Source organism: Zalophus californianus, chromosome 4 (assembly GCF_009762305.2).
Source record: "Zalophus californianus isolate mZalCal1 chromosome 4, mZalCal1.pri.v2, whole genome shotgun sequence".
NCBI lineage: Eukaryota > Metazoa > Chordata > Mammalia > Carnivora > Otariidae > Zalophus > Zalophus californianus.
This window is the reverse complement of record NC_045598.1, coordinates 43,201,785-43,215,429: the sequence shown is the minus strand read 5'-3', so window position 1 is coordinate 43,215,429 and position 13,645 is coordinate 43,201,785. Positions and strand designations below refer to the sequence as shown.

The following is a 13,645-nucleotide window of genomic DNA, read 5'->3' as shown; positions in this document are numbered from 1 at the left end:
GTGCACCGCCGTGGATTACTGGGTCCCTGCCGGGCTGGGGGTGGCGGTTAGTGCCGTGGGGAACAGAGGGGTGAGGGAGGCCAATGCCTACCGCTCCCCCCGCCCCTACCCCCGCCCCCACCCGGGGCAGAAGGAGGCAGGCGCGCGAGTGCCACACTTACCGGGGGCGGCCACGTGAACAGACGTCACCTGCCCTCGATCACTCATTTACAACTCAGAAAAGATTTGATTCATCCATTCCATCACCGGTTAATTAATTACATTTTTATGGCCAAAAAAGAATGCGAGGGATTGATGACTTTTTGCCTCTTGACAACCGTCCTTCGTTACGCTATTTTATATTTCAGTAAGAAAAGAGGTATAAACAAACAGGAAGAAGACCCCACACGCTTGAGTATTCTCTGTGCCGCCCCCGCTCCCCAGCCCCCCAGTGTCCCCACGTCTCCTCCTGGCGGCGTCTGTCTCTTTAAGAACCCGAACCTCGGCCTCGATGGGGCCGAGGGAAGGGGGGGCTCTGGAAGCCGAGGGCGCTCGGTCTCCGAAGCAACGTGCCCTGGTACTGCGGTCTCTTTAAGGAGGCTGGGCTCTGCCCGGAGGAGGCGGAGAAGTCCCGCACCCCGGATCTCCGGCTTCCGGCAACTCGGCTGGGCACATACCTACGCGGAGCAACTGAGGCCGGAACCTTCTCGGGACCGGCTGGACGCCAAGGCCCCCCGAGGTGAGGCGGCCGGGTCGGCTGGCCGGCCCGGGACAGAGGGGTTCCGCGATCTCCTGCGCGCCGGGGCCGCTGCGGCCCAGCTCCGACCCCCTAAAACACTGCCTCTGCTTCTTGGGCAGCTCTTTCCCAGACCTGCTTGGGTTCAGGGTGTCCCAGGCTGCAGGGTCACCCTCACTCCAGCACCTACTAATTGCTCGGCTGTGCACTAAGCGCCTTACACTCACTGTCTCATTTAATGGCCTCCGACACCTTGTGAGTAGGTACCATTATGAACCCATTTTACAGATGAGAAAACTGAGGCCCCGAGAAGCCCACAGTCACACAGCGAGGAGAAGCAGAATCGGGAATCAAACCCAGGTCTGTTGGACCCCAGAGCCTGTGCCCTTAACCACTGGCTAGGCTGAACTGCCTTTGCGCTTCACTGTCCTCATGACCACCTTTCAAACTCTAGCCTCCCCCTCCTCACCCTTACATCTCGAGCCTGTAGCTCGTCCTTGAACACTCAGAGTGAGTGAGATTGGATGGAACCTTTGGACCCCCCAGGGTTAGTTTCTTTATGATAGTTTCATAATATCTGATGCTAAATGATTATCTTTATACAGGACCTATCACACCCCACTAAAAGAGGTGAGGGAAATCAATACCATTTCTAACAGTGAAACAAGACTTGTTTGCATATGTTTTATTCTGGTATCCTATGAAGTTTATTTTTCCTTTTTAGACCTCTGCAATTTTTCTTCTTACTAATTGGGAGAAGACCCACTGGCTGAATGGCAGCTGTAGATGACTTGCAGTTTGAAGGTACATCAGTTGGGTGCCCACCTTTTATGACCAGTATTTCCACAGTCACAGCGATGGGTTTTCATTGATAGACTGGCATTTATATTTAAGATTATTTCAAACATCTTGGTAAAAAAAAATGCTGGCCACATCCAGGTCTTTCTGGTTGTCCACACCAGCTGTTCTTTTTTGCCAAATAGCCCTTCAGATTGGGAACATCATTAATTTAATAGAGTGATTACAAAAAATGTTTATAGAGTTACTACTTTAGTTCAACAGACATTTACTGAGCACCTACTTTGTGCTTTGAACTTACTAGATACAGGAGATAAAAAGATAAAGGAGAAGTTTTTTACTCTGCTGGAGTAGATAAAAGTGTAAAAAGGTAATTACGATGAAATGTGATCAGGTCATTCCTTCACTGAAACAGTAAGTATCTCATGAGTGTGACTATGAACCAGGCAGTTCTAGTTATTAGGGCTAGAAGAGTGAGCAGGACAGTTCAGTTCCTTATGTAGCTTTCAATCTAGTGGGGGAGACATTATTTGGTAAATGATCACTTCAATATGTATCCACAAACTATGAAAGTGCTGGAGGAACAATTCATCACTCATAACCTGGAGCCTGACCTAGACTAGGGATCGACCAATGCTTATTTGTCTTGTAAACACTTACACAGCACTTAGTATATATCAGGCACTGTTTTGCTTTACAAATATTAGCTCATCTAATCTTTATGTTAACTTTATGAAATAGTTATTTTATTCTCCCTGTCTTACCAATGAGGAAACTGAGGCACAGAAAAATTAAGTAATTTGCCTAAAGGTCACATAGTTAGCAAGTGGTAAAGCAGGGTTTGAACCCAGGCAGCCTGGCTTTCAGCCAGTGCTGAGGAAGAGATGAGATGTTTAAAGAAAAATCCGCCTCCATCTTCAGCGTACATCCAGCCTCTAACCACTTCTCATCACCTCTGCCTCTCACCATGCTCAAGGTCACCATCCCCTCTTGTGTGGACTATAGCCCTTACCTTCCTCTGGTCTTCCTGTTTCCCCCCTTGCCCCCTGCAGTCTGTATTTTGCAGCCAGTAGTCCTTTAAAACGAAATCAGATCATGTCATTCCTTCAGAACCTTCCAGTGGCTCCCATGTCACTAGGTATGAAAGCCAGAGCCTTTTCTGTGTTGGGAGGCTCTACGTGATCCAGCCCTCCATGCCCTCTGATCTCTCCTGCTGCTCTTGCCCTTTCTCCCTCTGCCCTTCCCACATGGGCCTGTCACTATCCCTCCTAGACACCAGGTACACTCACAGCTTAGGGCTTTTGTGTCGTCTTTCTGTTTGGGAATTCTTTCTCCAGATAGCCATGTGGCTTGATCCCTCAGTCTTCAAATCTCGGTTCATTCGAGAGGCCCTCCTTGGTCATCCTTTCTGAGTACGGTGTGAGAAAGTTCAACATAGAGAACAGCATATGCAAAGCACCTGAGGCGGGAGGAGGTTTGTTTGACTTTTTTTTCCAAGTAATTGAAGGAAGGCCAATGTGCCAGAGCACAGATGGCGGGAGGAGACTAGCACAAGGTGAGGTTAGAGACGAGGCAGGAGCCAAATCACAGAGGACGTGGTAAATGGTGTTTAGGATTTTGCTCTTTAGGAGAGAATGCAGGATACCGTGGGGGTCGTGGGAGGCTTTCCCGAGGTAGATGGTAGTTCCGGTGAGAAAGTGGAGATCAGGACCCTTCAGGTGGAAGACACTGTGTCAGAAAAGGAACAGAGACCACAGACAGCGCAGGCTATGCCAGCATGTAGAAGCAGAGAATGTTGGTGACGGAAATAAAGAACACACCAGGCTTGCCCTCAAGGAGCTGAGACGGACACGAATAACTCATGTGGAGCAGAACGTGTGGACAGTCATCCTATGAGAGGTACACACATGCTACATTCCAGTCAAACCATGCTGTCTCTCGAACAGGTCACACCTTTTTCCGTCTTCCAGTTCTTGCTCATCCTACGCCTTTTGTGTGTGGTGCCATCCCCACCCCGCCTCTGGCTGTCCTTCTCATATGGCATCTTCTCTAAGAAGCCTTTCCTACTCCTGGCAAATAGATGAGTTATCATCCTCCTTTGAACACCTTTGACCTTTCTTCCTCTAAAGTGACCCACTCCTCCTTCCTCTGGCCTGCCCTTCTGCCTGCTGAACTTCTGCTTTTTTTAAACATGAGACTTAAGTGTATCTTCCTCTGTCTGATTCTCTTAGCTGTGACCATCTTTTTAAATGTTGGTGTCCTGTCCAGTCAATAAATGATAGCTATGACAATATTTATTATTATCTCATATCATCCTCAAAATCTTTCTGTAAGATAGGTGTTATCTACATTTTAGAAACAGAGATTCAGAGATAGAGTCATTTGCCCGAGGTGACGGAGTGTTAGTCTGAACTTTAACAAAGGACCATCTCACTCCAGAGTACCATGCTGCTTGAACATTGCAGACTGAGGCTTGGCTAATTGTTACACATCAGCCACCTAATTAATTTTAGTCACTCTGGTTCTCTACGAAAAACTGTTTACATAGCTGAAAGACAATAAGAGTGGGCTCAGTTACCCTAGAGCCCCGTCCTACTGCCAGTTGTAGGATTCGTGCTATGCTTGTAGTTTTAATTTTTTAATTTTTTTAAAGATTTTATTTATTTATTTGAGAGAGCGAGTGAACAAGTGAGTGAGTGCATGAGCGGGGGGGGGGGGGGGCAGAGAGAGAGAGGGAGAAACAGACTCCCCGCGGAGCAGGGAGCTGGACGTGGGGCTTGATCCCAGGACCCCAGGATCATGACCTGAGCCTAAGGCAGACACTCAACCGACTGAGCCACCGAGGTGCTTGTAGTTTTATAATAGTGCCCTGCTGGTACTCTTCCTTAATCCTTCCAAGGATCAGAGCTGCCTTGAGTTTTATTCAAGAGCAGCTAAATAGGCTCTCTCTCAAATAAATAAATAAATAAAATCTTTAAAAAAAATTTCTAAAAAAAAGGGCGCCTGGGTGGCTCAGTTGGTTGAACGACTGCCTTCGGCTCAGGTCATGATCCTGGAGTCCCGGGATCGAGTCCCACATCGGGCTCCCTGCTCAGCAGGAAGTCTGCTTCTCCCTCTGACCCTCTTCCCTCTCATGCTCTCTGTCTCTCATTCTCTCTCTCTCAAATAAATAAATAAATAAAATCTTTAAAAAAAAAATTTCTAAAAGAGCAGCTAAATAGGGTGCCTGAGTGGCTCAGTTGGTTAAGCGACTGCCTTCGGCTCAGGTCAGGATCCTGGAGTCCCGGGATCAAGTCCCGCATCGGGCTCCCTGCTCAGCAGGGAGTCTGCTTCTCCCTCTGACCCTCTTCCCTCTCGTGCTCTCTCTCTCTCATTCTCTCTCTCAAATAAATAAATAAAATCTTAAAAAAAAAAAGCAGTTAAATAAAGTTTGTTAGAATACCCAGAGACAGGAAGTCTCGATCATTGCTGGTGGATGTGAATAGTTGAGGTTCTTTTGGAAAGCAGTTTATCACTATGGCTTAAGAGCCTTATGAATAGTTTGCACCCTTTATCCTGGTGATTGCAGTGATAGATGTTCATAAATAATAACTCAAGAGCTTTTTCTATACAGGCACTTTTAACAGTGTTATTTTTATAATGAAAAGTTGGAAACACCCCACACATCCAACTTACGGTCTCTCCTACTCCCTCCATCTCGCAGCTGATGGAATATTATGTGGTTGTGGAATATTATGTAGTTATGAAAATGATTATGGTAAAGACTGATATGAAAAAGTCATTTTTCTATAATCTCCACTCAACAGAGCAGGATACAAAATTGTTTATATAGTATCACTTCCTAGATCAATACTTGGTACATTGTAGGCATGCAGTAAATATTTGTTGAATGAATGAATGTTCATCACTGGCATGAATCTTATGGATTCACTATATAGAGAAAAGGAAGGATACCAAAAATTATTAGTGTTTGCCTTTATATAGTAAGACTGTGAGTGATATTTATTCTATGGTTTCTACTTTCACTTTTGACCCTATATGTTCCATAGTGATTACATAGGATTTCTTGGGAAAAATAACTTCCATTATAATTTTTTGAACTTGAATCAAAGAAGAGAGGTTTAGATTGGGTACTCGCTGTGGGCCAGCCACTCTGCTAAGGACTTTACTTGGGTAAGATTTCTAACTTTCCCCCAACTCTCTGAAGGTAAATATTGTTCTCCCCATTGCATAGATGAGAATACCGAGGCTAACAGAGGTTGAATTACTTACTCAGGCTCATTTCGTTAGTAAGTAGCTGAGCCAGGACTAAAATCCAGGTCTGACTCCAAATTGTGTTGTCTTCGTAATCCTTTTTCTAAGTCAGCTTGATTTCTAGATGAGTATTTTTCCAGAGCCTTTTGCCATTTGTATCAAGTAGAATCTGTAGCAAAGCCAGGGTTGTAACGGCTTGCCTTTTAGCGTTTCCAACGTGGGTAAGGTCTCCGGTTGCTTTCAGAATTTGGTGATGCAGCCACTTCAGCAGCGAACCCAGGTACCACTACAATACACATCGAGGGCCCTGGTGAGAGCCCGACACACCAACCAGGACTCCCCAGAGGCTCCGGAGGAGAAGAGGATGATGAGTTGCTGGGAAACGATGACTCTGACAAAACTGAGGTTTGAACCGGCCTTTGAAACTGGTTTTTCCTTTTAACGTTTTAAAAAACTTCTTCATGCATTTATTCACTGTCTCCTGTGTGTCACATCGAGTGCCGGGCAGTGTCAGCCCAAAGGTAGATCCCCTCGGGGTGGTGGCAGGGGGAGAGATAGGCAGGCACCCAGGCCGTTGTTACACGGGAAACGTGCCGGTGGAGGGGGCACCGGGGCTGCAGGAGCAGAGCGAGGGCATTGTGGAGGTAGTGACCCCTAACTGAATCTTGGCACAAGGGTAGGACGTAGCCAAAGGAAGAAGGCAGAGAAGGGTGATCTAGGCAAAGGAACTGTTTTGGTAAAGCCAAAGAGTCCAGAAGAACGTGGTATGCACAGTATGTTTCCCATCTTCACATACAGAGGGAGCAAAATATAGGTGAAGACAGATGAGGCTACACGGCTTGGCAAGGACCCAACTGCATGAGGAGGAATTGTATTCTGAAAGCTATTAGGAGCTACTGAAAGATTTTAGATCATATGAACAGCTAAGTTTAAAGATAAAAATACGGTGGCCTTGTGGGGTATAAATTGGAAGGAGCTGGATTGGAGGCCAGAAGGCCAGGTAGGAGACCGTGGAGGTGGTCTAGGCTAGAAGTGATGAAGCCAGAACTAGAGTTGGACACAGGTGATAAGGGGGCGGACTCCGTAGGACTTGGTGGGAAAGGGGTGAGGGAGAATATCAGGTGGCTGGTTTTGATCACAAAGATTTATTTCTGTGTGTACTGTGGTGTGTTCCAGAAAAATAGTATTTCTATTAATATTTTATCGATGCAGTCATGACTGTGATACCCTAGAGGAGCACCCAGTTTATAGCAGTGAGTCCACAGGCTTATTAAATAGTTTAGCTCTTGGGTGCCGAGTGCTCTTTGTGGAACTCCATGTTCAAAAAATGAATATTCATATTTTGAATATTTCCATATTTTAAATTTTTAGTACATGAGAATAAGTCACTAGATCAGATTTTTGAGAATTCAGGTGGTGATAGCGTAAGAATCTTGAGGAGGTAGGGGAGTAAAAGACACTTACACTGACTGCCTCCCATCTGTACATGTTCGTGTGTATATATGCATGTATATGTTATTATACCTGGTACATATTATATAGAACTGAGCCAATCCTTCCTATAATCCTATGAGGTGGATCTTGTTCGCTGTACTTTTTCGAGAACAGAGTCTAGTGATTTGGCAGGTCTCTCCCTGGTGGGCAGACCAGGAATTGAAACCTTTTTGTGTGACTTCAAAAACGCATGCTTGTTTTCTATCAGGCTGAGCTGGGCATGGCTGTTGCAAAGTTGCTGAATGCGGAAGAGCTCCGTCTTCCATGCATCTTGATTTTCCATTAGATCAGCTCCGAGTGTCTGCATAGCCGATAGAAGGAAATTACTTCTGTGTTCATTGTATTTTATTTTACCTCTGACAGTTACTTGCTGGACAGAAGAAAAGCTCCCCCTTCTGGACATTTGAATACTATCAAACATTCTTTGATGTAGACACCTACCAGGTTTGTAAACTAGTTTCACCTTTCCCTTCACCCGTAATGGAGACTTGTGTCTTTTATGGTTAAACAGTCACATAACGTGAAAGCTTTTGTATACTGGATATAGTCTTACAAAAGTAAAGGGTTATTGGCATTTGAAAATACTCTCATCGTAAAAGCTGTAATAGTGGAGTTTCAATTTTGCAGTATTTGAATTTATTAAACTATAAAGAAATCTTCAGTAGACTTACTGCTGTGTTATTTTCCAGGTCTTTGACAGAATAAAAGGGTCTCTTTTGCCAATACCAGGAAAAAATTTTGTGAGGCTGTATATCCGCAGCAATCCAGATCTTTATGGTATGTATAGCACCGTTTTGATTCTTTTTTTTTCTTTAAATTTTTTATTGTTATGTTAATCACCATATATTACATCATTAGTTTTTGATGTAGTGTTCCATGATTCATTGTTTGTGCATAACACCCAGTGCTCCACGCAGAACGTGCCCTCTTTAATGCCCATCACCAGGCTAACCCATCCCCCCACCCCCCTCCCCTCTAGAAGCCTCAGTTTCTGAGTCCATCGTCTCTCATGGTTCATCTCCCCCTCCGATTTACTCCCCTTCATTCTTCCCCTCCTGCTATCTTCTTCTTCTTCTTTTTTTTTTCTTAACATATATTGCATTATTTGTTTCCACTGTTTTGATTCTTTACCGTGTACCGGTTGAATTCAGGTGAGCCCGCAGGTTGCCTGGAAAGTCGGAGAAGTGCTGTTGGCGGGGCATGCAACATTTCATTCAGCTCTTCTGAATGTCAGTAACAACCTTTGCAAAACATTTTGGGGAAAATGCAATTCTGTGTTACAGTAATGCCGCAATGACAAGTAATTAGTATGTCTTTTGAAAGTTCAAATGACACTACAAACTTGAGATGAATTAAGTCACTTTAAGAGGAGATTGTTGATTTTAACTTTAGAGGATTTGATGGTGGGGCTAAGTGTGGGGAAGCTACTGTCACACTTACTCATTCGTGTGCTGAGTCCCAGCTGTGCCCTCTGATGAGCTGGCTCCCCTTGGGACTCAACCAGTGGCACCAGAAGTCTGTAAGAGCGATGGGTGAGGGGATGACTGTCACCCCTGAGCTCCCCGCTATCTGGGATAGGTGAGAGGTTCACTCAGCACTCCTCAGGCAAAGGGCTCCTGCAGGCGTGACCTCCCGTGTTTGAAGGGAGAGGAGAAGAGAGCCAGCGGCTCTGGGGCTTTCTGTGTGCAGGTGCTCTGCAAAAGACTGTGTACGTGGTCACCTTTAATTCTTGCAGCACCCTTTGGGGTAGGTGTCATGATCCCCATTTCTCAAATGAAGAAACCGAAGCTCGATGAGGCTTAGGAAAATGTATGCTCAATCCTAAGTAAGTATTAGAGTAATATGTTATGTATTTTGTCCACGTGTTGATTATAAGAGGAGAAGGAATTTGTGAGGATCTACCATGTGCCAATGACTGCGTACACTGGTTAGTCCTTTCAACAACACTCTAGATTAAGTGTGATTATCCCTCTTTGCCCTGTGAGGAAATCAAGGCTGAGAGGTGTCGAAACCAAAAAAGTAGAACTAGAACGAGTTTAGTGTTCCATAAAGCCCATCTTTATTCTATTCGCCTGGTGGTTTTAAGCTACAGAACCTTCTCATCACGTGGCATGGATGTCCAATACTGGGAGCCAGAGAAAGTGGGAACGGCTGTGGGGGAGGCTGGGGAGAGGCTCCTTCCATGTAGGTCCTCTCTGGCGACACCGGCAGCTCCAGCCAGGTGTCGGCGCAGCGCCTGGAGCACCAGGGAGCACCGCGTGCAGAGCATGCCTTGGCCTATGCCTCTCGTCTAAGTGTTGCCAAGGCGGTTTGTCTCCAGCTCTCATGTTCATTCTTCTAGCCTGAGATCTTGAGAGACAGGCCATGTGTCTAAGTGATCCATGTTGTCCGCGCTTGGCACCGAGGAAGCATGCCAAGAAATTTTGAGCACCCTACTTTGTGCTACAGACTGAGGGTTCAAAGATACAGTCATGGTCTCCACCCCCAGGGAGCGAGAAATGAGAGAACGACCATCTGCCGAGCGCCTCACAAGTGCCAAGAGCTCAGCCCTGTGTTACTGTTTTACAGTTTTATTTCCCACACTCCAAGGTAGCCTTGTCTTCCAAAAGAGAAAATGGAAGTTTGGGGAGGATAGCTTGCCCATAGTCACAGAGTTAGCAATGAAAATGACACGAGCAAACAATCTCAGTGCTTACATCCTCATGACAACCCCAACGTAGTGAGGTCGGTACTCTTATTATCCCGTTGTATGGATGAGGACACTGAGTTGTGCAGAAGTCAGTATCTTGCCTAAGATCATGTAGCGAGTAAGTGGCTGAGCTCAGTTTTCAAATCAGCACCATGGCTCATAATCCATATTCATCATTCTGTTATGCTGCCTCTCATGGCAAAGCCAGGATTTGAACCCAAAGCCTGTTTCTTTCACAACACTATTAGCCTCATGAGCTCATAGACGTGGTTAAGAAAAAGGGAGGTACTATATAGGTCAAGTGTTTGATAACAGAGAGGACTGGGCCTTGGAGGGGAGGTGGGGTGCAGTGGTCAGGAAAATGACAGAAGCGGCAGTCTGCAGAATTGGAGGTCGATGAGTTTGACTGCATGTAAACTAAAATATAAAATTTCTACACCACCAAATTAACCATAAGCAAAGTAAAAAAAAAAAAAAAAAAGTAAGCCACAGACCAGAGATAATATTTGTAATTCTCATAAGCAGCAAAGGTTGAAAAGCAAGAATATGTTTAGAACTCCTACCAATTATAAGAATAAAACCAACTATAAGTTCTAGGGGAAAATGAGCAATTCACAGAAAAGGAAACACAAATGGCCAAGAAATACATAAAAAGATGCTGAGTTCCACCTGTAATCAGGGAAATAACAAGACAAGATATTATATTATGCTCATCATTTTAGCTAACATGTACAATGACTTATCTTCATTTGTTCAGTTAATTCAGCAAATATTGAGTGCTTAACTATTCTAGGCACTGGAGATAGAGCAGTGAGAAAAAATGCTTGTTTTGAGGTAGTTTAGAATCTACTGAGCGTAACAATAAACACATAAAAATAAGTCAAATATATACGCAAGTGATAAATGCCAAGGTGAAAATTTTAAAGGACAGGAAAGTTTGTGTGGGTGGGTGGGTGGATTTGAAATTAAAAAAAAAAACATTTAAGAGGTGAATTTACTGTAAAGGCCTGGAGGAATTGGGACCAATCCATGTAGATATCTAAGGGGAAGGCATCTGAAGCCGTGGGCACAGCAAGCACAAAGGCCCTGAGGCAGGAACTTGCTTGGTATGCTCAGAGGCCAGCAGAGACTGGTGTGACTGGGCCAGAGGGAGGAGGGGGACCTGATAGATGAGGTCTGAGAGACACGATGCAGGGGTAAGTTACGTAGAATCGTGGTCACGGTGGACTTCAGCTTTTACTTACCTGAGAAGCCATTGGAGGGTTTGAGTACAGGAGTGACATACTAAGTCAGATCTTCAGAAACATTAATGCTGAGAGTTGTCAAGAACGTGTGCGGCAGTGGAAACTTTTGTATGTCTGGTAGGGACGCAAGTGGTATGCGAATGGGAGCCATTTGAAGATGCTCATACCCTACCACTTAGCAGTTCCACTCCTAGATGTGTGGTCTTAGAGAAACTCACAAATATAAAAGAAGACATAGAAAAATATTCACTGCAGCAGCAATGCTTATATAGCAGAGATTTGGAAGCAACCACATATTCATCATCAGGAGAAGAGAGACGTGAATTGCTGTGTGTTCATGCACAGAATCTCTGGTTTTTAGGAATGAATGATATCTACAAGCATCAATGTGGATAAAATCTCAGAACAAAGATAAATGAAAAAAAGTATGTCGTAGAAGGATGTGAGTAGTATGACCCCGTTAGAAAGACTTGAGAAAGTAGCATGATGGGTACACCAGTGTTTGTTTTATCATTCTTTGTACTTTCCTGTATGTTGGAAATATTTTATAATATAAAAATGCATAATGCAAACTAAATTAAGGCTCCCTTCCACCCCACCCCATAAAGAGAGTAGGAATTTGGCAGGAAAGAGGAAGAGAGAAGGCATGTAAAGCAAACTGGCAGGCCCCGGGATGTGTGGGTGGTTGTGTGTCTCTGGGATTTGAGCTTCCCAGGACGCAGGGACTGTCTGCTGTGCATCATGGTGTCCCCAGCACCCGGCCCAGGGTCTAGGGGACAGTGGGTTCTTACAGGTAATGGCCAATAGGATATGATGTTCTCTGCTTTCTAGTTATAGGAACTATAATACTTTGGTCATATGCTTGTATGGTCTCAGCCCATTGACAACACATGGTCAGTTTTGTTCATTTGTTCAACAGAGCTTTGGGGGATTTTTTGATTGTTAAATTGTAGGAGGTGTTTTGGTCTCGTTTGCTTGTTGCATCTTTTGTATGATCGGGACTTAGAATAATAAAGTGAACAAGATTTAGTCCGGTAGCAGATAGCCTGCAGGCTAGTGAGTCAGCAGCAATTTGTGGAAAGCACTATTGGTGACTTGGCAGCATCCCAGTCCATTGCTTGTGCTCCCGCCTTCAGGAGCCAGCCTGGCTTGGAGAAGCGCTAACCCATTTCTGCCAGGCATCTCCCGCAACACAGTGATTTTCTGAATTTTATGATATGTCAAGGTGCCTGTAGTTATTCCCGAAGGTGTTGCAAAACATTGGTGAAATTGAAAAATTAATTTCCTAAGATTTATTAGAAATCTCTCATTTTAAAAATTCTATTTGTTCTACGTAGTACTTTTTCTAGATAGGGAGAAACAAGGGTGGCATTCATGAAATCAAGTGAAATAGTGAAAGGGATCTGCAAAGCACGGTATACTCATTCCCTCAGTGGGATGTTTGATAACCATTAAAAAAAGAATGAGGGGCGCCTGGGTGGCCCAGTCCTTAAGCATCTGCCTTCGGGTCAGATCATGATCCCAGGGTCCTGGGATCGAGCCCCGCATCGGGCTCCCTGCTCGGCGGGAAGCCTGCTTCTCCCTCTTCCTCTCCCCCTGCCTGTGTTCCCTCTCTCGCTGTCTCTCTCTCTGTCAAATAAATAAATAAAATACTAAAAAAAAAAGAATGAGCTGATTTTTATGAATAGCTATGGTAGAAAATCTAGGATATATTAAAGTGAAAATAGTCAAGTACAGAGCAAGATATATGTGTGTAACATACATATATATATATGTTATCATCTATACACACACCAAATATGCCTTTGTTCATAGGTATATAGAAATCTCTGGCAGGATTCGCCAGAAACAGGTTATGGTGGCAAGCTCTGGGGAGGAGAAATGCATAGAGCTAGGGAACAAAGAGAGAGGGAAGTTTATTTTTCTCTAGATTCCCTTTTGTACCCTTTGAACACTGAACCATGTGCATGTATTACTTTTTCATTAGAAAAACAAAGCCTTAAACACACATTACATGTACACACACACCCATGATGAACTGGTAGATTAAATTAACTCTTCTCTAAAGTGTTCTGCTCACCCTACTCTTCCATTCAGACTGCAGAAGGACCTGCCTGATTCATTTTTCTCTGGGCATTAATTAACATTTGGCACTTAGATAAAGGAAGTAACCTTTGCTTCCTGTATCCTGATGGCAAAGATTTAACAAAATGTCCATGATTTTTTGGACGATCCTCTAATTAAAGAAGCTGTAAACAAATTAGTATCTTTATTCACCTAATTGTGGAAGGTGTTTTGGCCTTTTCATTCAGTCTCCCCTGTCTTCAATGCACCTAATTGCTGAGTTGTGTGTTTGACCTTTTAAAAAAGAAAATTCCCATTAAATGAGTATTGATTGCATCTAAAATTCATTTTCCCTTGCTTACATGAATAGGGCGAGGGAGAGAAGAA

The 13,645-nt window shown here is 44.4% G+C and overlaps 1 protein-coding gene across 4 annotated transcripts in view; it reads left to right on the top strand.

Annotated features, from left to right (window-relative positions):
• Positions 1–234: 234 nt before the first annotated feature.
• The window catches only part of YIPF1 (Yip1 domain family member 1), a 34,809-nt gene continuing 21,398 nt past the window's right edge, over positions 235–13,645 (top strand). For 2 of the 4 annotated variants that reach the window (XR_003520907.1, XM_027599596.1), the window contains exons 1-6: positions 238–718; positions 1,004–1,075; positions 1,440–1,519; positions 6,012–6,172; positions 7,625–7,705; positions 7,951–8,038. Coding sequence is in view for 3 of the 4 variants with exons in the window: in XM_027599596.1 (XP_027455397.1) it covers positions 1,489–1,519; positions 6,012–6,172; positions 7,625–7,705; positions 7,951–8,038 (361 nt within the window). In the remaining variant the exon portion in view is untranslated. Of the gene's footprint in view, positions 719–1,003; positions 1,076–1,439; positions 1,520–1,817; positions 3,413–6,011; positions 6,173–7,624; positions 7,706–7,950; positions 8,039–13,645 lie in introns of all 4 variants that reach the window. The other 2 variants (XM_027599618.1, XM_027599606.1) reach the window with 2 other exon arrangements.